Source organism: Maylandia zebra, linkage group LG18 (assembly GCF_041146795.1).
Source record: "Maylandia zebra isolate NMK-2024a linkage group LG18, Mzebra_GT3a, whole genome shotgun sequence".
Taxonomy (NCBI): Eukaryota; Metazoa; Chordata; class Actinopteri; order Cichliformes; family Cichlidae; genus Maylandia; species Maylandia zebra.
Genome location: NC_135184.1, coordinates 24,250,398 through 24,276,966, shown reverse-complemented (window position 1 = coordinate 24,276,966; position 26,569 = coordinate 24,250,398). Strand labels below are relative to the sequence as shown.

At 44.7% G+C, this 26,569-nt stretch overlaps 1 protein-coding gene across 2 annotated transcripts in view; it reads left to right on the top strand.

The window, feature by feature from the left end:
* The first annotated feature begins 14,855 nt into the window (after positions 1 to 14,855).
* Positions 14,856 to 26,569, top strand: part of wls (Wnt ligand secretion mediator) — a 29,630-nt gene continuing 17,916 nt past the window's right edge. The window contains exons 1-5 of one of the 2 annotated variants that reach the window (XM_004570564.6): positions 14,856 to 15,161; positions 18,945 to 19,217; positions 22,349 to 22,473; positions 24,557 to 24,718; positions 25,308 to 25,444. In XM_004570564.6, coding sequence (XP_004570621.1) covers positions 15,056 to 15,161; positions 18,945 to 19,217; positions 22,349 to 22,473; positions 24,557 to 24,718; positions 25,308 to 25,444 — 803 coding nt within the window. In that variant the 5' untranslated portion in view covers positions 14,856 to 15,055. The remainder of the gene's footprint in view (positions 15,162 to 18,944; positions 19,218 to 22,348; positions 22,474 to 24,556; positions 24,719 to 25,307; positions 25,445 to 26,569) is intronic. The other variant, XM_004570565.6, reaches the window with a different exon arrangement.

The window sequence follows — 26,569 nt, the reverse complement described above, 5'->3', positions numbered from 1 at the left end:
CGCTGCCTCGTGTTTGGAAAAATGTGCAGGTAAGCTAAGCAGCCAGTGCATGTCAAAGGGCAGCGCAGCTAGTTCCCTAGCCCGTCTGATTCAAGAGCAGAGAGTACTGAATCAAAGATCTCTAAGAAGGCAATGGTTGTTGAGGAGGTGAGCAGCGCTCTCACCAAATGGAGCACAGACACAGGAATCACAGAGGACAATAAGGATGAAAATGACATGACGCCTGTAGAGAAAAAAGAAAGTGAAACTGGAGAGATGGCGGAAAGTCGTTCCAGCACCCCAGGTGCTGATGTTGTCAATGCAATACTTGACACTCTGAAGTATTCGAATGCCGAAGATGACACAGAAATAGAGAAGTGCACAGATGCTGAGACAGCTGAAAGTCTCCAGCGTCCCAGCACGTCAGCAGAAATAGCTGCAGCTGACATTGTAAACACAATAATTGATAATCTGCAGTCTTTTGATGGTGAAGATGTCACATCTAGTGAGAAATGTGACTCACGCCAACCTGCTTTTAATGTGCAGTTAATTATCCAAAAGGTGAAAAACTTTTTCGCGTCATGCATCCCATCCAGAAAAAGCAATGACCAAAAGCTGCACAAAGAGCACTTCTGCGCTTTTGCCAAAAAGCAGTTTTACAAAATGATCAGAGAGATAAAACACCTGGTGAAGAAAAACAAAAGGTTCTTCATCTGTCTCCACGAACCGGTCAAGTCTCTTGATGATCAGAGAGCAGATTGCATGGACAACTACAGTTCTTTTTGTAGCTATGTAAACACACCAGTGATGGATAGCTGGTTTAAAAGTTCTTCCCCAGTTGATTATAACACCATCAAACCCATTCTTGAACAAATGTTTAATAAATTAAACGGGCCAGAACATTTTAACCTTATCTGGAACCCCCTGGAAAAGATAAAGGAAACTGAGATGTTTTCCAGGGAGTTGACAGATAAAGTGTATGACCATCTCCAGTCAACTGAAAGATATGTACTCCCTGTGATACTATCAGGAAAATGTCTTTCAGACTCTGTGATCTCCAGGTCTGCAGAGCCAACAGATGAGTTACCCTTTTCGCCCGAGTTCCTCTATGTGACTGTAGAAGACTCAGTGCAAAGGTTTTTGCAAAACACTCTTCTGTGGTTGGAGAATGATGCTTTGGATCAAACTGTCCAAAGTGACAAGATTTCTGGTGCCGTGGGAGACATCCAGGATGTGATTTTAAGAGCACTGACTCCAACAGAGCAAAAAGAAAATGACAGACTGTCTAAACCAGAGTCACGTCCAGATTGTCCTCCCAAAAATGAAACAGTCTCCTGCGTGAGTGTACTAGAGCAGGGCCCACCCCCAGAAAACAGCCCTGAGCCTGAACCAATCACTCAAGCTGGTCTTACAGAAGCTCAAAGTCAGCCATCAACCTCTAAAAACTTACAGGAGGAGTCTGAGAAAATTGTCAGAGACTTCAGTAACTGTCTGTTAGATAAGCTCCTGGAGAAATGTAAAAAACTCTGAATATAGAAAACTACGAAGTGATCACCAGGCGTCTTACAGATCTGCTTCTAGATAAGGTCAGAATCCCAGGATATCTGAGTGCTCTTAAAAATAACAAACGGCGGATGCTAAAGAAAATGAGTAAGGCCCTTATAAAGGAGCTTGACTCTGCAGATCAGTTTGTACATTCGGCTCTTACACCAGATGATTACACTTTTGATGAACTTTTTCTGGATCTCCTGGACATGACTATTGAGGTTGTACTCAATCCCCCACTGAAGTCTAAAATTACAAGGTTCTTTCGAGCAGTGGGAAAAGCTTTAACGAAGCTGTTTAGGAGCTGCTTTAAGGGCAGCAGCGATGACTAAAAGACCAGCCTGACCCCCCCCCCCCCACACACACACACACACACTACAATGCTTCATTAAAGATCTCGAAGCAAGCGTTTAATAATTTATTCAAAAACAATGTAATTGGCCAACAGAAGTATATTTCATCTTGCCTCCCTATATTGTCTCTCCATCACCCCCAACCGGTCGCAGCAGATGGCTGCCCCTTATTGAGCCTGGTTCTGCTGGAGATTTCTCCTTATAAAAGGGAGTTTTTTCTCCCCACTGTCGCCTAGTGCTTGCTCAAAGGGCATCTTTTGATTGTTGGATATTTTCCTGCTAATACTGTAGGGTTTTCACCTTACATTATAAAGCACCTTGAGGAGACTCTTGTTTTGCTGCGATGCTATATAATCTTAGATTTAACTGAATTTTAAAATCATCCATTATAGCATCAAAGTAAAACAAAATCAAATAAAAAAAAAACCTGACATAAAAAAATAGATTTGCCATCAAATAAAAATCCTAATCTCAAACATATTCTGATTTTTCTTGTGTTTTATTGTGTTGTCAAGTATGAGGATTTTTAGTAGATCAGACACACTCTACTGTATTAGAGAAAAGAGAAGCTGGTAGAACTGGGTTAATTTACTGTCATTGTCTTTGGCAAACGTATTTCAAAGTTAATTACAAAACTCTCACTGCCTATATTCTACTAAATAAAGTTTATCTTATCTTATTCTGTTTTCATTGCGCCATTCTCTCTATACAGTTTTTGAATTTACATACTATAACGTACACGGCAGTTTGTTTCTGTGCTTCTGCATCCTTTTCTTAGGTTTTCCTTTAAGGTATTTGTAATTAATTAAAAAAAATATATTATTTTTTGGCTTTAGTGGATTCCCGCTCAGGTAACTCAGCCATTTTGCACTACCCAGTAAACAAAATGGCTGAACAGTATCTTAAATGTTTGAACATGAGCTAGTCATACCATATCACGTAATATTCATGTGCACTGTAAAAAGCTCACCTTATAGGCGTGTAAAACATGAGGCGAATGAGGTGATTGTTTAAATTACAGCAGTAGATGCCTGCAGCTGAAACGGTTTTCTCATCTGAACGTGAACCTATGCATTGTACTATAGGAAAACGGTGGTGGATCAGTGTGCAAAAAGCCCCCAAAAGAAACACACAGCTTCTTTAGCTCAAACACTGTCTGATCTCTCTCTTAGATACTGTGCTGTTCCATCTAGTTATTGGTTACTGAGAAATGTTTGGTTATTAATTTATTAAGAGAGTGCAGCTGTTCAGATCAGATAGTGAAGCAGGAAAATGCAGAACATGTTACTATAGCTGAATGCTGTGTAAAATACTAGTAATAAATCTAACTCTCATTTATGGATTTTACTACTGTGGGGCTAAATAAAAAATTACACACATAATGAAATCTGCTACAATTACAAAGCTTAAGTTTAAAACAATTATTATTTATTAAGCATTTTTTTGCTCTTTTTTAAAATTCTTTTTGCTAATAATGGCCTCAATTTTATTATGAAGTTCAAAGACCTATTAAACTTTGAAACCATGAAATCCAGGACATTTGATGCTCGTAAATGTACGAGACCCTCTTTATGGCTAGTTTCCCCAAATATCTAATAATCCTTTCTAAAAGATGGCAACCACATACAGGTAAGTGTTTAACTGCCTAAACGGTGCATATATATGCAGTATTTAATAGTGAGAATATCTGTCTCATTTGTAACTGGCTCTGTGACTGGCCCTCAGATGCCAGACGGACAGATAATCCAGTACGAACATGATAGAACCATTGTTCAGGAGCAACAGGTGAGACAGGTTTAAGATCTAAAACATGCTGAAAGGACCTCTGTGTAGGATGGAGTGGGAGCTGTTTGGAGAAATCCAATAAAGTATTCACAATATTGTTCTCAGTGTGTAATCATCTGTACATCCAAATTTAGAAGCTTTTGTATTTTTGAATAGGGCTTTGGAGTTGACGTCACGCCGCAATGCATTGTGGGAGCGCAGCTCCATTTTCGGGGTCTACGAATCAAAACAAACACACTTTGTTGGAACGACGACGACAAGAAACATGCTTAAAAGCAGCTCAAAAGAAAAGACGGTATAGAGACCGATTGCGTCCAGAGGCGAAGCAGCTGTACTTGAAAAAAAATAGAGTGCATCGCAAATCTGGACCCATTTGAAATACGGCAGTGGAGTAAAGACCCAGACGACTTACCGCCACTGTCCTACCCCGATATCTTCACGTATCTTGTTTGTGGAGTAAGCGCTTACACAGCGAACCAGTTTCGTAATTACAAGTCACTGGAGGCGCACATCCAATTTACAAATGGCTGGGTGCAAGATTTGGCTATTTTCAAGCCACCAAACTCTGAGTACGTCGTCAAAGTAAGTCAGCTGGAGTGCATCGAGTGAAATAGCCATTTTTCACCCCCCACCATAATTAATGTTACACATTTATCATTTAACTGCTAAAATATCGTTATCATATTATATGCCCATAATTGTAAAGTACATGCAAGTTAACACATTGATAATCGGGTAAATTATTAACGCCAATTTGTGTCCTTCCTGTCTCATTTCATTTATTGTCTTTACATCAACCAATCAAGTCACTCCATTCTATGTTTGATCGCAATTTCTATAACTTCCGAGACCACCAACTGTCACGGTCCTGGGTCTCCTGACCCAGCGTTTTTAGTTCTTTGTGATTTTTGTATTATTGTACTTGTGTGTGTGATTTATCCTATGGCTTCTAGTTTTGATCCCTTGCCCTTCATGTCTCCCTGTGTGCCCCTCTGTGTATCTGTGAGCCCTCGTCTCTCCTTATGTTTTATTCCATGCTTCCCCTGCCCATTATGTCTAAGTTCTCCCCGTGCTCTCTCTTCCCCCTGTGTGCCCTCTATGTATTTATGAGCCCTCGTCCCCTTTCGTGTTTATTCCGTGTCTCCCCTGCCTGTTACGTTGGTGTTCTACTCGTGCTCTCTCTCCTCCTGTACTTCCTGTTTCACCTCTCCCGTCGGTGTTCAGTTCACCCCGCCCTGTCTCGTTATAATTATCAGTGTCACCTGTGTTCCCCGTGTGTTCCCACTTCCCTCGTTACCCTCTGTGTATTTCTGTCTGCGTCTCCCTCTGTTCAGTGTGACGTCGTCCCTCATGCCGTGTGTGGATCTCCCTGTGTCTCTCTGTGAGTTCTTAGTTTGGTTTCCCAGTTTAGGTTAAGTTTGTATATTTGTTCTGCCAGCAAATAAAGCTGAGTTTTGAGTTCATTCCCTCGTGCCTGTGAGTCCTGCATTTTGGGTCCTACTCCTGCCTGCCGCACGGCGATTCATGACAGTACGACGTCACCAGTAATGGATCCAGCGGACTCACCGTGGAAGCGCAGCTCCCGTTTTGACGGGACTCGGCTAGCGCTTGGAGGGCCTCCGTGCTGCCGCTCCTCACTAGCTGCTTACCCTTCGGTCCACTCACCTGCTTCCTCTCCGCGGACGCCCAGGTCTCGCAGAAAACGCTCCAGCCGGTCCCGGGAGGATTACTACGAGCCCGCAAGCAATCAGCTCACGCCTGCACAAGCCTTCTACAAGATGTTAGGGATTATTATCGTGCCGCCCGACTCACCCAGCGTTTCCACTTCACAGCAGGAGCCTGGGACTCTTCTCGACCAACCGCCTAGGGTGAGTGACAAAGTCCCCCTACATTCGCCTTCTGTGTCGAGGGATAAACGTACCGTTTCCCCCAAGGCCGCTAACGTCGGCTTCATGAACTCTAGATCTTCTGTTCCTCCTGTTCCAGAAAATGACAGTATTTATTTTGAGAGCGATCGTTTCCACTTTGGTTCAAAAGACTGTGCTTCTGATGCTCCTTCGGACCCAGGAGTTAAGACTGTTTCATCTGGAACTGTTTATTCTGGAGCTATGTTTATTCAGTCAGCTGCCCGTCCGCTTTCAGCTCAGTCCCCTGCTCAGCAGCCGTCTGTAGCTCAGTCTCCAGTGTCACCTGCTCAGCAGCCACCTGTAGCTCAGTGTCCTGTGTTTCCTGCTCAGAAGCCGCCTGTAGCCCAGACACCAACTCCACCACCACCATTTTCGCCCCAAGCTCTGTTAGCCGCCCGGCCCGAAGCTCTGTTAGCCGCCCGGCCCGAAGCTCAGTCGCCACCTCCACCACATTCAGCCTCGCTTCCCATAGCACAGTCACATCCACAGCCTGACTTACTACAAACCTTATTTCAATCCTTAGCCCAGTCAATAGCTCAGTTGGTAGAGGAATCATCAGCCTTATCGACAGCTCAGTTAGCTCCCTCGCAGCCCTTCACAGCTCAGTTAGCTCCCTCGCAGCCCTTCACAGCTCAGTTAGCTCCCTCGCAGCCACCCTCAGTTCAGTCTCCAGTGTCCCCAGTGCAGTCTCCAGTGTCCCCAGTGCAGTCTCCAGTGTCCCCAGTGCAGTCCCCAGTGCAGTCCCCAGTGCAGTCCCCAGTGCAGTCCCCAGTGCAGCCTCCTTTAGCACAGTCACCCACTCAACCACCAGCACCACAACCGTCACTACCTCTAGTTCATTCCCCTGTGGAGTCATTAACTCCACCACCTACTCCACTCTCACCACCACCGTTACTACAGACATCAGCTCAGGTCCCCGTGTGTCCGGCAGCTCAGGTCCCCGTGTGTCCGGCAGCTCAGCTCGCACCTGAACCTTTGGCCCAGTTCCCCGTAGCAGTGCGGTTTTTTAGCCAGCTTAACATTGAGCCCGGGGTCCCAATCCTCTCTGGCTCTACATCAGCTCCTGCTGGAAGCTCGGATGAGCTCATCCAGGACTCCGCGGCCCCCACGCCGCCATCTACCTCGTCCGCTGGGGGTTCCAGTGAGCCCGGCCAGCACCTCCTCGTCTCCGCTGGAGGGCCCGAGGAGCCCGTTCAGCCACCTGTCTCCGCTGGAGGGTCCGAGGGGCCCGTTCAGCCTCCTGTCTCCGCTGGAGGGTCCGAGGGGCCCGTTCAGCCTCCTGTCTCCGCTGGAGGGTCCGAGGGGCCCGTTCAGCCTCACGCCGCATCAGCTGGAGGGCCCGAGGAGCCTGTCCAGCCGCCATCTGTGACCGCCTCGTCGTCGCCTGGTCCGGCTGCATCCGCCTGTGCTTCTGCTACGCCTGGGCCAGCCTCTGCCTCTGCGGCTCCGTCTGGTCCGGCCTCAGCCTCTGCGGCTCCGTCTGGTCCGGCCTCAGCCTCTGCGGCTCCGTCTGGTCCGGCCTCCGAGTCTTCGTCCTCGTCTGGCCCGGCCTCCGAGTCTTCGTCCTCGTCTGGCCCGGCCTCCGAGTCTTCGTCCTCGTCTGGCCCGGCCTCAGAGCCTTCGTCTGCTGCAGCCTCCTCAGAGCCTTCGTCCGGTCCTGCCTCGCCTGGTCCTGTGCCCACCGGGCCTCGGCCAGTACGCCTGACACTGGAGAGCCGCCGCCGCTGCCTTCCGCGCGGCCGGCCCCCTGAACTGCACCGTCATCACCTGAGTGGCCGCCGTCGCCTTCCGCACGGCCGGCCCCCGGACCCTCTTCTCCTGGGTGGCCGCCGTCGCCTTCCGCACGGTCGGCCCCCGGACCAGCGCTGTCATCGTCGCCGCCGCCTCCCGCGCGGTCGGCCTCCTGAACTGCTCCGTCGTCTCCTTCGGCGCCGCCGCCGCCTTCCGCGCGGTCGGCCCCCTGAACTGCTCCGTCGTCTCCATCGGCGCCGCCGCCTTCCGCGCGGTCGGCCCCCTGAACTGCTCCGTCGTCTCCTTCGGCGCCGCCGCCTTCCGCGCGGTCGGCCTCCTGAACTGCTCCCACGTCGCCGCCATTGCCTTGCGCACGGCCGGCCTCCTGAACTGTTTCCACGTCGCCGCCGTTGCCTTGCGCACGGCCGGCCTCCTGAACTGTTTCCACGTCTCCGCCGTTGCCTTCCGCATGGTCGGCCCCCTGAACTGCTTTGTGTTTGGGTTGTTTTCTTGGGCTCCGGTGTTTGCTGTGCTCTTCTTTTGTTTTCTGTTCCGAGCCCTCCGTCCTGGGCCCCCGCCGCCCGCCCTGGGTTGTTTTCTGTTTGGTTTTGTTTTTCTGTGTTTGGGCTGTCTGGAGCCAGCCCTTGAGGGGGGGGTACTGTCACGGTCCTGGGTCTCCTGACCCAGCGTTTTTAGTTCTTTGTGATTTTTGTATTATTGTACTTGTGTGTGTGATTTATCCTATGGCTTCTAGTTTTGATCCCTTGCCCTTCATGTCTCCCTGTGTGCCCCTCTGTGTATCTGTGAGCCCTCGTCTCTCCTTATGTTTTATTCCATGCTTCCCCTGCCCATTATGTCTAAGTTCTCCCCGTGCTCTCTCTTCCCCCTGTGTGCCCTCTATGTATTTATGAGCCCTCGTCCCCTTTCGTGTTTATTCCGTGTCTCCCCTGCCTGTTACGTTGGTGTTCTACTCGTGCTCTCTCTCCTCCTGTACTTCCTGTTTCACCTCTCCCGTCGGTGTTCAGTTCACCCCGCCCTGTCTCGTTATAATTATCAGTGTCACCTGTGTTCCCCGTGTGTTCCCACTTCCCTCGTTACCCTCTGTGTATTTCTGTCTGCGTCTCCCTCTGTTCAGTGTGACGTCGTCCCTCATGCCGTGTGTGGATCTCCCTGTGTCTCTCTGTGAGTTCTTAGTTTGGTTTCCCAGTTTAGGTTAAGTTTGTATATTTGTTCTGCCAGCAAATAAAGCTGAGTTTTGAGTTCATTCCCTCGTGCCTGTGAGTCCTGCATTTTGGGTCCTACTCCTGCCTGCCGCACGGCGATTCATGACACCAACGATGATATTATTCAGCTATAAAGTGTGATGTGAACATATTTAGAACTTACCGGAATGAAAATGTCTGGAGCACCAACAGATATTTGGAGATGGAAGAGAACTGCACGTCAGCTCGTCTCACAGCTGCTATCCAGGCTAGACGCCTTCGTTTGGTAACATCAATACACGAGCTGCCTCATGTTGCTTCCAGGTTGGGAAAGAATGAAAAGATAAACCATTTTCAACCTTATTCTCTTGCCGGTCGTGTGATCGAACATTGCAGCCGACCACACAGCAAATACGAACCATGGCTGTTGTGTGTGACTTCGCTCCCTTTTCACTTGCGCTAGACCCCCAAAATGGCGGATCGGGCCAAAATCCTTTCCACGCCCACCCCCCGTGACATCACGCTCCAAAGCCCTATTGAAGTGATGGGAACCAGTATCTAACTGGTTACATTGAGCAACTTCACAACTAGTGCAACTGAATCATACACAATCATATACATGGAATTGTCTATAAAGTTAAGTCATACTTTATAGACAATTTTCTATAAAGTTTAAAGACAATTTTCACGCCTCAGAAGCTTTGCAATTTTGAGACTGCTGCATCCCTCTGCAAGATATCTCACTATTTTTGACTTTTCTGAGCCTGTCAAGTCCTTCTTTTGACCCATTTTGCCAAAGGAAAGGACGTTGCCTAATAATTATGCACACCTGATATAGGGTGTTGATGTCATTAGACCACACCCCTTCTCATTACAGAGATGCACATCACCTAATATGCTTAATTAGTAGTAGGCTTTCGAGCCCATACAGCTTGGAGTAAGACAACATGCATGAAGAGGATGATGTGGACAAAATACTCATTTGCCTAATAATTCTGCACTCCTTGTATGTTGTATAACAATGCTAACTTATCACATTGGACATATTGAAAACACCTCCTGTAGCTTAATGCTGGCCCCATCCTTGAACTGCATGAAAATCATATGTTTACACATTGATTTAAATTTCTGGATATTTGGACATTGTTCGTCCTTAGCCGCTAATCCACTCCACAATTTAACCCCGCACACAGGCACACAAACTTTTCCTAGTAGTTCTCATCACATGCATCTCTCTAGTTGAAAAGCATTATCTGTGCTGTATTGTAATTAAACAAGTCATGAAGTTTTAGTCATTTTGACTGTAAAAATTAGAAATTTGTATGATGAAGGAAAGCGGGGAGGATCATCAAGGACTCCAGTCACCCCAGCCATAAACTGTTCAGACTACTTCCATCAGGAAGGAGGTTCTGCAGCATCCGGTCCCGTACCAGCAGACTGAGAGACAGCTTTTTCCACCAGGGCATCAGACTGCTGAACACGTCATAGACACCTCACCTTCACTACTGGAATTTCAACACTATGCACTCCATACTGTATATAAATGCCACTTGTTTTGCACAATATCCAACTACCAACCTCTGTATATTTCATATATTAATTTTATTTTTACGCTATTTAATTTGTAAAATATGTATACACACACACACACACACACACACACACACACATATACACACACGTAGACATACATATTTAGTATACACATTCAGTAATATGCATACACTCTTATATTGTACATATATTTATTCATATAATTCTCAGATTTAGCCATTCTTATATTTGCTTGTTCTTATGTTATTGTACTTTGCACACCTCTGTTGCTTGTGAAGCTCGCACACAAGAATTTCACTCACAAAAAAAAAAAGAAAAAAAGATGGCGCCGGTGAGGTCGGCTGCCGTCACGACTGCTCCGACCACTTTTTCTTTGTCTTTGTTTTTTAAGTTAGTTTTCAGCGTTTCTAAATCGGCAAAATCATCACCATTGGGTACATTAGGTATGACAGTGACACTCTTGTTTCTATTGGTATACAATGTACTCACAATTCGAAGTTTTTAACTCCGGATCCGAGCTGGCCGAGTGAGATCTCGAGGGAGAACAAAAGGAAGCCGCGGCGGCCTAGAGGGAAGCGAGCCGGCGTCAGGAACAGGCTGAGAGCTCGTGCACACCGCACACCTCTGCCTAGCATCCTGCTCGCCAACGTCCAGTCACTGGAGAACAAGCTTGACGACCTCAGGGCCAGGATAAAGTTCCAGAGAGACATTCGGGACTGCAATCTCCTCTGCTTCACCGAGACATGGCTGAACCCAGCGGTGCCGGACCACGCCATCCAGCCGGCCGACTTCTTCTCGGTTCACCGCATGGACAGGACACGGGACTCGGGGAAGTCAAGGGGAGGCGGCGTGTGTTTAATGGTGAACAACAACTGGTGCAACAGTGCGAACGTTGTTCCTCTCACACGCTCCTGCACACCAAATCTGGAACTACTGTCCATCATGTGTCGTCCTTTTTATCTACCTCAGGAATTTACATCGGCCATTGTAAGTGCCGTTTATATTCCACCACAAGCGGACACGGTCACCGCCTTATGCGAGCTGCATGAGGCACTCACACAGCACCAGACACAACACCGGGACGCTGCGCTTATTGTGACGGGGGACTTTAATAGCGCCAACCTCAAACGCGCAGCGCCGAACTTTTATCAACACATCACCTGCCCCACCAGGGGTGAAAGGACACTGGACCACTGCTACACTACGGTCAAGGACGGCTACAAGGCACAATCCCGCCCTCCGTTTGGCAAATCTGATCACGCCGCCATCTTCTTCATGCCAAAATACAAACAAAGGCTGAAACAGGAAGTTCCGGTTCAGAGGAAGGTCGCGCGCTGGACGGATCAATCGGTGGCCGCGTTACAGGACGCACTCGATGACGCAGACTGGGGCATGTTCAGAAACAGCTCCGACGATGACGTCAACGTGTTTACGGAAGCGGTTGTGGGATTCATCGGGAAACGAGCGGATGATACCGTGGCGACAAAGACTATCACAACGTTTCCCAACCAGAAGCCGTGGGTGGATAAAACCATCCGCAACGCTCTGAGATCCCGCACCGCTGCCTACAACACGGGACTCACAACGGGGGACATGGACCCGTACAAAGCCGCGTCATATAACGTGCGGAGGGCGGTGAAAGAGGCGAAGCAGCGCTACGGGAGGAAACTAGAGTCACAACTCCAACAGAGTGACTCTAGGAGCCTGTGGCGGGGACTAAGGACAATAACGGACTATAAAGCACCAACAACCGGTATGACGAACGCGGCCGTGACTCTGGCAGACGAGCTGAACACTTTCTATGCTCGCTTCGAGGCTGCAGCTAAGGACTCCAACAATGCTAGTGCTAGCGGCGCTAACGGCTGCAGACAGGAAGATACTGCCAGCACCGGAAACGTGCTCGTCATCTCCGAGCATGAAGTAAGGAGAGCCTTCAAAAGAGTGAACACCAGGAAAGCAGCAGGACCAGACGGCATCCCAGGTCGTATCCTAAGAGACTGCGCATACCAGCTAGCTCCTGTGTTCACTGAGATATTCAACATCTCTTTATCTCAGTCGGTGATCCCCACATGCTTCAAAGAGTCCATCATTGTTCCTGTCCCGAAGAAACCCCACCCTGCTTCTCTCAATGACTATCGCCCTGTAGCCCTCACCTCAGTAGTGATGAAGTGCTTTGAACGCCTGGTCAGAGACTTCATCATTTCTTCACTACCAGACACACTGGACCCACTACAGTTCGCTTACCGTCCAAATCGTTCCACAGACGATGCCATCTCTCATCTCCTCCACACATCACTCACTCACTTGGACACTAGAAGGGGGAATTATGTTAAAATGCTCTTCATAGACTACAGCTCTGCATTTAACACCATAATTCCCTCCACACTCACCACCAAGCTGGAGCATCTGGGACTCAGCTCATCTATGTGTCAGTGGATCTCCAACTTCCTAACTGGCAGACCACAGGCAGTAAGGATGGGCGGACATGTCTCAGCCTCCACCACTCTCAGCACTGGAGCCCCCCAGGGGTGTGTTCTGAGCCCCCTGCTGTACTCTTTGTACACATATGACTGTGTGGCCACTACCAGCTCCACCACCATCATCAAGTTTGCTGACGACACCGTCGTGGTGGGCCTGATCTCTGATAACAACGAGACGGCCTACCTGAAGGAGATTAGGAATCTGGAGAACTGGTGCCAGAGGAACAACCTCCTTCTAAACGTCAGTAAGACAAAGGAGCTGATAGTGGACTTCAGCACTAAGCAGGAGAGGAACTACCAGACCCCCGTCATCAACGAGTGCCCAGTGGAGAGAGTGGACAGCTTCAAATACCTCGGAGTTCACATCACGCAGGACCTGTCATGGTCCTGTCACATCAACACCGTGGTGAAAAAGGCCCGACAGCGTCTCTACCCCCTCAGACGCTTGAGAGACTTCCAACTGCCCTCCAAGGTGCTCAGGAACTTTTACTCGTGCACCATAGAGAGCATCCTGGCGGGAAACATCTTAACCTGGTTCGGGAACAGCACCATGCAGGACAGACGAGCTCTACAGAGGGTTGTGCAGTCAGCTGAGCGCACCATCCGCTCCGAGCTCCCTGACCTGCACTCAATCTACAGCAGGCGGTGCTGGACCAAGGCCAGGAAGATCGTGAAGGACCTCAGCCATCCCAACAACAGACTGTTCTCTCTGCTGAGGTCAGGAAAGCGATTCTGCTCCCTGAAGACCAACACAGAGAGACTGAGGAGGAGCTTCTTCCCGCAGGCGATACGGTCTCTCAATCACACCACCACACAGTACTGACCCACACATATGGTTCTTACACACACACTGGACTTTCTGGACTTTGTTTTTGCACAACACTGGTCACTATATTCTTCATTTCCGGTTAATACTTGTACAGCTGCTGTTATTGTGTATATATTTATTTATATTTAGATTTCTTCATACATTCTTATATAGTTCTATATTGTGTATTGTGTATTTTGTTGTACAGTTATTTTATTTTCAACTTTAATTTATATATTTTATCTTATTCTTTCCCAGTTAAATTTACCCTTCATTCTAATTTGTGTTGTACAGTTATTTCATTTTTAACCTTAATTTATATTTTATTCCTTCCTAGTTAAATTTACCCTTTTTAATTTTTCATATTTATTTCCTATCTTATTCATAGCCTTTTCCTTTTTCGTTTTCTTTAGGTCACGAGCAGTTGTCCAAGCATTTCACTACATATCGTACTGTGTATGACTGTGTACGTGACAAATAAAATTTGAATTTGATTTGAATGTACTGTACCAGTGTACCTGCACATGTGATGTGACAATAAAAGTGATTTGATTTGAAGATACTCATGTTTGTGTATTATGCAAATTGTCCTTTTCTGTAATTTCTGAAAAGAGAATTTAGTGTATTTTTTAATTATTTCCCTATACCTCTATACAATAAGTTAAACGTGAACAAAAGGGCTCTTTCAGCAGCTCCCATTCAATTAGTTTCACACTCACACCATTACTGAATTAAGAAGCCAAAATGAAAGCAGTCTGTATGCAGAGAAGCAGCTTGTTTAGCTTGAAGCATTTTCCTCCTTACAACTGCAGGAGGAATTTCTATAGAAAGAAATGTTGGGAAAAATATTTTTTTCCTGCTATTTAATTGTTTAAAGGATAGTTAATTACTTTGTTGTAATATAAATGGGCATTGGAGAAGTCTTCATCAATAGGAAAAGCAGTAAAACTGAAATACATTTAAGAGGTTAAAATATATAAATGTCTTCCCATTTTCCAAGCTATACAGTGGGGAATCTTTGGCGGCCCTTACGTTTGACACCTCTGCTCTACTACATGTAATGTGAAGACTTAATTACAAATTATAAGCAATTAAATTGGCTCTTTTTTTTGGAGGGACAGCGAAAGTCTGATCTACTGGCTCTAGGAACCAGGAAGATTTAGTGACATTTTTTTATTTTATTTTTAACTGTCGAACATTAGTTGGCTTAAACCTTTGAGTATGTCACGTGCCCAGAAAAATCTGAACTTACAGAACACAGTTAAGTATTGTGCAGCCGCCTATTTATATCTCTTCCTACCTTGGACTAAGAATAGGTTAGGGGGACAATGTGTCGACGGCTCCAAACATGAGATGGGACCTCACAAACCTTCCTTTAAATAGCCCTGTCCCACACAACAGGGACGCTATTACAGGCATTCAATGACACAGTAACCTGCATTACCAGCCTCTAATGCAATGCGGTGGCGCTCCACAGATCTTCCCCCTGATCTTAGCTGGCTGTTGAGGGATAAAGCTGAGCGCTATTCGGTCATGTGATTCCTGTTTTTTCCCTCCTCCTCCTAAGTTGAAAGGCAGGAGCAGAGCGGTGGGGGCCCAGCTTGCCTTCCTACTTGCAGTGGATGCATCGCTTTCTTCTCCCCCTCTTGTCCTTCCAACATTACTGTTTCTCGCTCGGTGGTGATATTTTCAATCCAACATTTCCTTCGCCATGGCGGGGGCTATTATTGAGAATATGAGCACCAAAAAGTTGGTGATAGTGGGAGTTATTCTGCTTTTGTTCCAGGCGTTTGCCTTCATGGTCGGCGGTTTAATTGGTAAGTTGTTTTTTTTCCCGTTTTCCTTGCCTCAATTTTATCTGTACTTTTATTACGTGCTTTTTCAAGCTAACGTCTGTGTTTGTACGCGCGTGCTCGCGGGTATTTAAAGGTTAACGTGTATAAAAGGCTAAAACGGAAAACTTTTAAGTTGAGTTCGTCGCTATTGACCTTGATAGGAGCGGTAATAAACGCTCCCGGTGAAACAAAAGACGAAGGGCGCTAACTTTTAGCCGTATTTTTTACCTTTCGAGACGAAATGGCACCTCCGCTCTAAATCACTGCTTTTGTTTCAAGGTGTTCGCTGCCTGCGTGCCCACAACCAGTTGGCTTCGTTTCTGTGCTTAAAAATAACGCAGAACATCACACTTTTAATGGGCTGTTTCAACACAGAAAAGCTCTGGGATACCTTTTTTTTTTCTTTTCCTTCCCTCGACTACTTTGATCCCAACTCGAATGTTCTCCTCTCCCTCTTCTCCCCCCTCCTCCCCGTATATAATATCCGCTGTGTGGGGGCCCCCAGGCAGCATCTCTACCTTCCTTTCATTCCTTCCTTCGCCCTGCGTTTTCCTCCCCAAATCCCCACGGCCTCGCAGGCAGAGCATTAATGTTTCTCCCGTCTTCCACGAGTTTCATTTGCATCGAGGCAGACATGCACAGACCTGCACAGAAACACACATACACGCGCAGCTGTCAACGTTGCATTTTTTTGCCTTCAGGTCTGTATTGGAGTTGCTGTCAAGTTTCTTCAAATCCACCCACTCAAATACGCGCGCACAAGCCCCACCAGCAGTGCAACAGCACGGTCGATAGAAGTTGGGTCCATGTGAAAGATGCCTGTGTTGCTTTTAGAGTCTGGAAACCACCCACCAGCCAGTCCCCCTCTCCCTCTCTCTACATGGCTGATAAATTAGCCTGTTTGGTTCATTCCTGGCTGAGATGGTTTTAATGAAGCCAGATTCCTTTGTGTTTGCTCGGTGGCCGGGGGCGGCGAGGGTAATTGAGTAGAAAGGGGGTTTTCTCCCCTTGTTTCCCGACAAACCCAGGAACACGGCATGGGGTCAGCGGGCTGAGGGGATGGCCATTATTCTGGACACACTGGGATAGAGACTGGAGGAGCTGGTGTGCCTCTGGACTCACGGGGTCACTTGATAATTGAACTCCGAGGGGATCCAGATAACTGGGTTTAATTCACTCCAGTGGGTCGTCCTTGTTGCTCTGTGTGCATTTTAATGTTTAATTTCAAACAGCCTTTAGCACAGATAAAGATCCTCGTGGTGGAGTTTTATGACTGTGCGAGAGCCTATAGGTGTGTAAACCGTGGCATCCGCCCTTTAGCTTTTGATTTGGAGTGAGCAGATATGTTTAGATGTTCAGATAAGTAACAGGATCTTTCTGGACAGGTGCACACGGTTTTCTTCCCTCTGTGGCTACTGCACCTTTGGACACGATAAAAGGTTGAAAAATACATCGGTCTAACAGCGTTACCACTTATGAGTTGGTGCTTTCTAACAGTAGAGATGGAGAAGAGAGCTTTGCATCGTCTTTGAAACACCACTAATCTCTTTTACAACCTGGATGTGAAAACTCAAAGCTCTGAATGCTCATCCTCACGAGTCAGTACTTCCTACAAGTACCCTAGACGGTGATTACAGCTTATGTCACCATACTAGGAATTTTACTAAGAGCTTAATAACTTCCCAGTAGTTCTTTCAGATTTGCTCAGCATTTTGCATATTTATCTTAGAGTGTGAGATTTTGTTTGCGTACCTTTTGATTGAAGCCATTTCAAAGTTTTATCTGCATGATTTGAGTCCACATCCTGCTTGTTATAAGCCAGTATTCAAATCAAAACATTTTTGAGGCATAAATGTGTTTTTATGTCCTTTGTCCTAGTTTTGACTTTCATAACTCCCAGGTACCCATTTGTTCTTTTATTCAGTCTGTCGGTGGGAAGTGTATAAAGAATTAAAAAAAAAAAAAAATTAAATCTGCTTACTTCACTGCTTGTTTCAGTTCAAGTTTAGTGTCTGACTTATGGCTCTGATTTTAAGTTTGCATCACTGCAGTGTAGTGCAGACCTCCTGGCTTAGGTTTTCAGAGTTTTTATTGTATGAATGAAATTATTTGAAAAGTTGAGGCCATATTGTATTAATGAAGAACAACATCCACTTTCAGAACTACTTTCTGTTCTGATGGCATCTTAATATGGTTTGTGAAAGGCATACTGGTAATCTTACTGGGTCAGACCGCATAACATTTACTTATCACAGTAAACAACAGCACAAGGGTGTTTATACTTGTTTTATGTCCGCTTTTCTGATGCATCTCTGTGAGTTGCTCAGAAAAAAGACAGTTTTAGAGAATTCCCCAAAGACAAAGGTCATGTATGTTGAGTTTTTACTAATTCACGTTACTTTTAATACCCTTTTTCATATCAACCTAAGTCAGTACACATGAGACCAAATTGTTTAAAAAAACAAAACAAAACACACACAACAACAACAAGGTTGGGGGAGCATGAACAAAACTGGAGCATTTCTGTCCAGAAACTAATATCACTAGATTAAGTGTGTATGTGACCCTATTGTGAGACTGCTGGTCTTAATGGGACTGCTTCTAACAAATCGTTAACAGGAAGTTGTGTAGTTTGATGCATTCAGTTGATTCTAGTATGTGAAATGCGTGCTCCGTGACCAAGCATCAAGATGCATCTATTAGCGTCACCATATAAAGGGAGAGAGTTAACACTTGTAAACATTTAACGCAAGAGTGGTAACTTCTGTAACTACTTGACTTCACAGATAGGCTGATTAGATTCCAACAGCAAACGACTTTCAGTACTCTTCTGTTGGTTTATACGCTGCAGGTGAATGATTTCCTACAAAGTGGTCATTTACAGCTGTTTGGATGCATTTTTTAAATCAATTTACTAAAGAGTGTATAGAATGATTTATTAAAATGCTGCCAAATTATAATCATCAGAAAAGTTTGACCTCACATGTCACTACTGCTGTGGCAAGTACTGTGTATTTACATTGGCTCTTTGTGCTACTTCTGTGTGTATGTCTGCGCTATGAGGAGTATAAATACAAAAGTGACCTTTGTCTGAGCCGGTAATGTATAAGGGCTTGCAGGTAAATGCTAAACCACTATAAATCTAACAGATTCACTTATTTGCTGATTGTCCCGCATCATTTCCTGAATTAATGTTGGGGTTTTTGGGGGCTTTTTGTTTTGTGTGTCTACACCTTCACTCAGACCTTTCAGGTGTCGTTCACATCAGGCCTCTAGGTTCTACAACAGGGTGCCAGAGTTTCTTTGCTGTCATGATAATGGCCGTTTTTGTTCTCTTACAATAGTTCCTGTGAGTAGAGACTGCAAACAGCAGTCTTGTCGAGCTCATGAATCTCAATGCGTAAACACTGTAATTGGTGCCTGAGAGCTTTCGGGAATTTTCCCTCCCTCTCACTTCACAGACAGAGCCTTGCTTGTAGGCATTTCCTAAACAGTGTAAAAAAGTAATTACCAAAGTGTTTGTACTGATTTGGCTGAAAGTCAAACTGGCAACTGTTCCTAAGATCTTAACATTGTCCTTGAACAGTTTAATCTGCAGCACTGAAGACTGATGTATTATATTTGGGCTAAAATAATTTCATGCGATTTGTTAGTTTGAGGGCAAATCTGGCATGGTAGGACCATTTAAAAACAAAAGCAAAAACAAAACTCCTGCAGTATTTCAGTTTGACACTTAGTCTAACCTCTACCACTTTGTCTTTCCAGCTCCCAGCCCCACCACAGCAGTCCACTACTTGGCCACAAAATGCGTGGATAAACCGAACAAACCGCAGCAAACAAAATGGTTCATGCCTTGGGGCCGAAAGGAGTGTGATAAGATCCGGTCGTTTGATGAAGCCATGGCCAAGAGGATCGAGGCTAACAACATTGTGTTTGCTGTCCACATTCCTCTTCCCAACAAGGAGATGAGCCCGTGGTTCCAGTTCATGCTGGTCATTCTGCAGTTTGACATCGCTTTCAAGATGTACAACCAGATAGGTGAGAACTAAAGGTGTCTTATGGGTTTTAAAGGAAAATAAGGGATGGGGCAACATAGCCCATGTTTTGTCTCAAGGACATGGCTTTTTTTTTTTTTGCATGCCACAAACTTTGTCAATATTTTGTCTCTGTGGTATTTCTTGCTTTCACAATCTGAAGAGAAACTATTTACAGAGGCTCTGGACAAAGCTAACCTCTGAAATATTCACAACTATTGTAATCTCAAGTCACCAGCGTTGTAAAAGTCAGCTACAGCTAATCTTTTTCAGTACAATTCTTCTTGTTTTCCTCCCTCTTTCACCTTCCCTGAACACTCAGAATTCCTCAGAACGTCTACCTTAAATGTATGGCACAGAAAGGCAGCAAACAGGCAGCAAACAAAGATGAATGTCTTGCTGTTTCGTCTCAAAAGCCTCGCAGATCTCAGGGTCTTTGTCAGTCACTGTTGAGGCAGGTATTGGTGTTGGTTGCTTTAGGCCAATTACATTTCCTTGTTTTCCATACATCTTGGATATTTCATTATCCCAATTCAAACTCTCTTTTTTAAACATAAGCTTAGATTGATAGGGATATTGCCCATGTGTAAGCTGTTTGAGATGTAATTGTAATGGGTTAGGGAGGAAAAAAAGGTTGAAATTTGTCATTGGTTTTGTTTATGCAGCTGATCCAGGCTGCCTTTTGATGTCTTCAGTCTCCCACTGGAAACATTTTTTGCATCTTCTCCTAATTTAAAACAACATTGTTGTGAAGTGTACTAGTTCACAGCTCGATCTGCAGCATTCTAATAATGCGTCGAAGTACTTCAGAGGAGGGGGAGAAGGGAAATAACTAGCACCTCAGAGAAGACAGGGTTTGGTGTCATGGCAGGGTGCTTAGAATCCTCAAAGAAGGGATTAGAGAGGATGATGAGAAAGTCTAATGAGAGTCTGGATCACCAGCAGAGTCTGGGGAAGTCGATTTGAATCTCAATGAAAAATTTTCTTCAAATGGATTGCAATACATAGCAAAGTATTTGAATGTCAGGTTGAGTACGATGGGAACGTTTGATGTAAAGAGGCTTATCTAGACTGACACATGCTTGTCAGCCTTAATACAATCCATTGTAGGCCAGCACACTCAAAGGTGATGAGAAGTATTTGTAGCAACAAAGAGGGCAAAATACCTCAGAATCTTTGCCTTTCTGGTCTGGCTTGTCTAAACAGTCATGGTACAGTGGCGTCCTACTCATTAGCATCCCTTACTTGCTCACATTCTTGGCCTCGGTTGTGTCAGGGGGCTGTGGGTTGTTTACTGCCTGGCTGTCTGACAGATGAGTCAGTGATTCAGCCTGGACCACAGACAAGCCTTTTTGCCAGATGTCATCGACTCATTTTGATCTTTCTAAGCTATGCGAGGTGCTGTGAGAACAAATGGATGCAGAAGAAGCAGAGTGCCACATTTAGTAGAAATCGGGTAGTGCTGGAAAAAGCAGGAATCTCACCTTGAAATGTAAAATAGTTGACAATTTTAAACCCTATAATTTACATCCCTTTTCTAGTGTACAACATTATTGCCTGTTCCGTTTTTATCCTGAGGAGGTAAGCTTGAAACTGAAAAAAAATAAGAGGCGGGTAACGAACAGACTGCCTAAATTGGCATAAGCATTGCGTAATGTGAGGCATTTTTGTGTCTCACATTACAGAAAGCTCTTTAATCTTATAAAAGAGGAACAATCAGGTAGTCAAATCACCGTTTTATGTTGTCTGACGCAACTTCTAATATTAGGCCATGTCTACATTTTTATTCAATAAACCTTACTGCATAAAACAATTCATTGATTCTGATTTCATAAAATGCCAGTGAGCTCCCAATTGAAACGCTGGAGCCACTTTGTGAATCTGCCGGTAACAAAATACCATGAGGGTTAAATCCCGAGTAGAGCAAGCTCACAAAGGTGGGTGGATTCTGTTCTGCTGGTGTATGACGAAGTAACACAAGGCCATCTCTTCCTTGACTACCTTATCTGTGTAACAATGTTCATCCCAGAGAAGAGCGTCACCCTTATTAACCACTCCACCCACCTGCCCCACTCCACCCAGCACCAAGCACCCCCTTTCTGGCCCAGGTCCAGCAATAACACAGCTGTTGAGGAGGCTTAGTTTCCGTGGCAATGGCTGCTGGAGTGGACTGGAATGTTTGCATGAAGCGAGCTGACATTTGAGGGCGGCCAGCTCAACCAATGGCAGAGGGGAGGGCATTACAGAGACAGTCGGCTGCCAGTTTTCATCTGGCTCCCTCTTCTTCTCTCTCCCCTTTTTTTTCTTTTCCTTTTTTCCCCCCTGTCTTACAGCAGAGGCCACCGGGTTTCTTTCTCTTCATTCCAGCTTGTTTCATAACGGCACAAGAGGCTCTCTGGAGGGCTGGAGGAGAAAACACTTGGCTTTGTAATGTGATCTAAAGATGGAGCTTTAATAGCTTGGCTTTGGATCTTTTTGTTGGATTCACTGGGCTGGGTTTTTTAAGGTCTTGTTGAAGTTTGGGTGTATTGGGAAGTAACCTTGCTATGGTTACTTTGGAAGGAACCATATCGAACACGTGGATATTGAGAAATAATCTTATTAATACGAGTGTTTCAGAACTTTTCCAGATTTGCAGGACCACTGTTTAACACGCCAGTGATCTGCACTTTACATGAATGTATGCCAGTTTGAACTGTACCCTTGAGTTTTTGATGCAAATGCCGATTGCCAGTGATTAAACTCACTGATTGCTTCTTAAACGTTCTACAGATTTTGACACATACAAGGAAAAAAGCTAGGCGTCCACTGCTAAGAGCATTTGGTGGGTGTATACTGAAAAGGCTGTGGCTGTCTGTCACCACATTTTAATTTGATCTCATTGCGAGGATGATAAGAGGCAGCAGGTTTGTGCAGTGACGAGGCACAACACACGTCAAAATGCAGACATGTGTGTATATGTATTATTCAGAGCCTTCTTTGTTCTTTCCATCGGGAAAAATGTTTCTCTCTGTCTTCTTTATTATTGTCAGGATTGTCCTTAGAATATGTATATCAAGTGTTATATTAATGCAAAAGCAACTTCTTGTTGTTGTGGTGGTGATGATGATGATGATGATTATTATTATTCCCCAGAGGATGGATCATTGGTGTACATTGACGTTGGCCTGGCCTACAGAGATGATATGGACAGTGAATGGACAGAGATGGCTCACTCCTTCGAGCAGAGGAAACTCAGCTGCAACTTCACCGCTACCAAGGTAGTTAAGACTGTAGCTCGACTTTTAAATTACAAAAGCTTGCTCATTTTATTGACTTGGCACACAGAGCCAAAGTTGTGTCATGTCTGGGCTTGCCTCTGTCCTGTAGCTTCAATAACTCAGTGCAAACTTAATTTCTTTGCTGTACTTAAAAAAAAAAATTAGTAGTATAAGTAGGGCTGGGCGATATATCGAGTTTTTTAAAAATATCGATATATTTTCATACGAGATATAAGATGTGACAATATCGTTTATATCGATATAGTCTATGTTACGTTATAATTATACTCGTGGAGCCGCAGGTTTGCCTCTCTTTCGTCCACTTTTGTCTCTACGCAACGTTACTCGGCCTCGCCTCTCCTTCACTGAACACAACTCCGCCTCCCCCATAGCTTCACCTGCAGGCAATGACAAGATGAAAGCGGAAAATTTCCGTTAGCGAGTTACCGTGCGTGGGGCTGGACGGCGTCAACGTGTTAGCGAGCTAACCGCGCTAACGACATGCAGCCCGGAGGGGCTGCACGGCCTAAAATCCTTTCATTTTCTCAAAACTCGACAGTGCGCCTTATGTATGAATTCTGGTTGTGCTTACTGACCGCGAACCGATTTTATGTGGTACACAGCGCTCGGCAATCTGTCAAAAAATGTTTTAATATGACTTTGCTAAGCTACGGAGCTGCACCGCTTGATGGATTGTCTTGGAGGATTACGGCTACCGGGGAGGAGCCTCGCGGAGTGATAGTACTGTGCTTCAACGTAATATTACCGTACTGTGTGTGTATAAGGACCACAAATGGCACCTGTTCAGAGACGTGGTGCAGCTGTGAAATCTGTCTCTTTGTTATTATGCTCAGCGTCTATTAGTTTACATTTTGACTGCACAATTGTGAGCTTTTTGTTATGCACAAAAACAACATTGTTTTCTTTTATTTATGGACCATGATTATTTAATAAATGCTGATAATTTATTTTTGAGTAATTTCTTCATGTACATCTACGCTGTATGTAAATAAAAGCGCCCACATCTGGGACACAGTGTGACTAGAACTCTCTTTTTGTTCTTAACTTATGGCTTAAAAAAAAAAAAATCGAGATATATATCTTATATCGGCATCCAGCTAAAAAATATCGAGATATGAATTTTGGGTCATATCGCCCAGCCCTAAGTATAAGTATAAAGTATTTTAGAGGTTTAAAGTACAGCTCTGTCTGCCCTGCTGTTTTTACAGACATGTCTGAACTAGATGCAACACCCTTAATTTACCCAAGAACTCGGTTCTCCTCTCTGAATCATATTTAGTCGGTTATTGTCTAGCAATAAGGGGTAATGGGGTTTGTTAAAAGGTGAGAGCATAACTCTTGAAAAAGGAGAGGTATTATAGTATTTTTCCACAACTGCTGTTAAATAGAAATATGAAACAATATGGTACAAAGCTTTTATGGAAAAGATACTCGGTTTAGGTATTAATTGCAAAACTAGATGGATAAATTGCTGTACTAATAATGTAACCTTTTTATCAGCGTATACAAGAATGATCTGTAAAGTTAAGTTATTATATATATATTAGTTTATATTATGAATCGCATGGTTTCTGACTCCAAAGTCTCTTCATATTATGAAAAAGGTCTGTATCATTAGCCTTAGTGAGAATACTCAAATTTATGATCTAGTGACAAAGCAGGCAATTGAACCCTTGGTAAAAAAGAAAAAAAATTGGCCCAAGGTACAGCATCCCAGGTAGAAATGTTTATATTATTTTATATTATTTTAATATATTTTATATTGTAAAGGCTTCTGACAAGTTACATGGGTAAATTAGTTAAACTGAAGTATTAAGGAGATATTTTATACTCAAAATTTTCAATGAAAACACTGCCTAGGCTATTTTTGTGCTTACATTTTTGTGGGAAAGAAGAATGGAAAATGCTCTGTATTTACTTACACTGCTGCCTCAAAGCTACATTCAGCTAATCTTGTGGATATAGTCAGTTTCAGAACTGTTGATGCTGATGCTTACCTAAAATAAATTCAAGTAGCTTGTCTCTTTAGGTAAACGTGTTTTCAAATGCTTGTTTACTCCAGACTCACGAGAATGAGGGCCGTTACTACGAGTGCGACTTGCTACCTTTCATGGAAGTGGGGAGCGTGGCCCATAAGTACTACCTCCTCAACATTCGCCTGCCTGTCAACGAGAGGAAGAAGATCAATGTGGGAATTGGAGAGATCAGAGACATCCGGCTTGTTGTAAGATTTCACAATGACATGTCATTACCCCATTAAACTCTCACAAAAACACATGCATCAAATACAGTATGCTGGGCTTTAAAGGGTTAAGGGATGTACTGTTATAGCCCTTTTCCACTAGTACCTACTCTGCTCTGCTCAACACGCCTAAGTTTTTAGGGTTTTCCATTAGATAGTAGTACCTATTATCAGGCCTTTTTTAAGCACCTGCACAGCAGGGGCTGAGGCTATCCAAAAATGTACGTCAACAGACTGCATGCCACGGACTGGTTAATCAGCAGCATCACTTGATGAGTCATGAGAGCGTCGCCTACACAAAATCAAAAATGCAATTTTTGAAACCCAACAACAAAGGAAATGACTGCACAAAAAAACAATACATTGAGCAGCAGGTATACCAACGCCTTGACATCCTTCATTATTATGCTGTACGTTTTGACCCCCACACATTATGTTGTACTTAATTGTAATGGGAAAAAAACTGAAATGGAGTGAGGTCGAATCACATTGAGCCAAGTAGGTTTTAGTGGAAAACTTCTATTAATGTTACCGTGCACTGACACTGATAGCGTTTCTTATTGCTCATCAGGGAATTCATCAGAACGGTGGCTTCACCAAAGTTTGGTTTGCCATGAAGACCTTCCTCACACCCAGCATCCTCATCATCATGATCTGGTACTGGAGACGCATCACCCTCATGAGCAGACCTCCTGTCCTGCTAGAGAAGTAAGGCCCCCTCATTATCAGTATCATAGTGATGATCTGTAAAAAGTGCAACTTTTCTTTTTACGTTTCCAAATAACACAAAATTTTGCTGCTGCCATCCACCTTTCTCTTCACTTCATCCATCTACCCTCAGGTGGCCAGTGATGAAGATTCAAATAATTGAATTAACTGTGGCTCAGTGATTACAGATAAATGATATGTTGAGGACCTGCATGTAATTGTTAGATGATAACACAGTAGCTCAGCTTCAGCGCATGTACTAGATGAAAGTACATATTAACTATGGATGAAAAGAACAAGTAGGTCATACTAGCTGTGTACAGTATAGGTCACTGAGATCAGAGGGTGTTATTCATCAAGCGTCTGAGGAGGAATGGTATCTAGGAATGTTGGCATTTCGCACTTGGCTTTTTAACTACTGAAAATTCAATGAGGTGGTGTAAGCAAAACAATGTGGGAAACATGAGAAATCTTCATGGCTGTTTTTGTATATTCCAAAAACCTCCTCAAATATTTGTATTAATTCTATAACCAAGCCAAGTCGATGAAGGTTCAAGCAACACATGGAGGCAGTTGTGCTGCCCTGTGAACAAGTTGAAGTCATGCTCCGAGCCCGGTGTTTGTCTAACCCCCTGCCATGGAGAGAAGACAGATCAGTAAGAGGCAGCGTTCTGCGCCACAGGAAAAACCAGGCGAAGCGTGAAACACGTTACAAAATCTGCAAGCTAGCACTCAGCTGACACATGCTGCACACACGCATTTAGGAATGGGAACACACCCGCTACCGGGACACACACACAGTGTATCTCTCCTTCCCTCTGTGTTTTCCAGCTCAAGGCTCTTATTCCCAGATGACCAGCAGGCTCTCAGGAAGTGCGAATTGTACCCTATTTGTGGACAGTGGATGATTTTTTCATGCTTTAAAAGCTTTACTAGAGTCTCCTGCCATACTAGCCCACATAGGTGTCAGAATGGTAAACCTCAGGCTTTCTCTAAAGTTGTGAGGAGGATGGATGTGAGGGGGAACACAGGATAATATGAAACATCTTTATTTTGTCATTGGAAACGTGCTGAAAATGTCAACTCCTCAGGAACGCAGCAGACATTTTGAGTTGCTACGGCAGA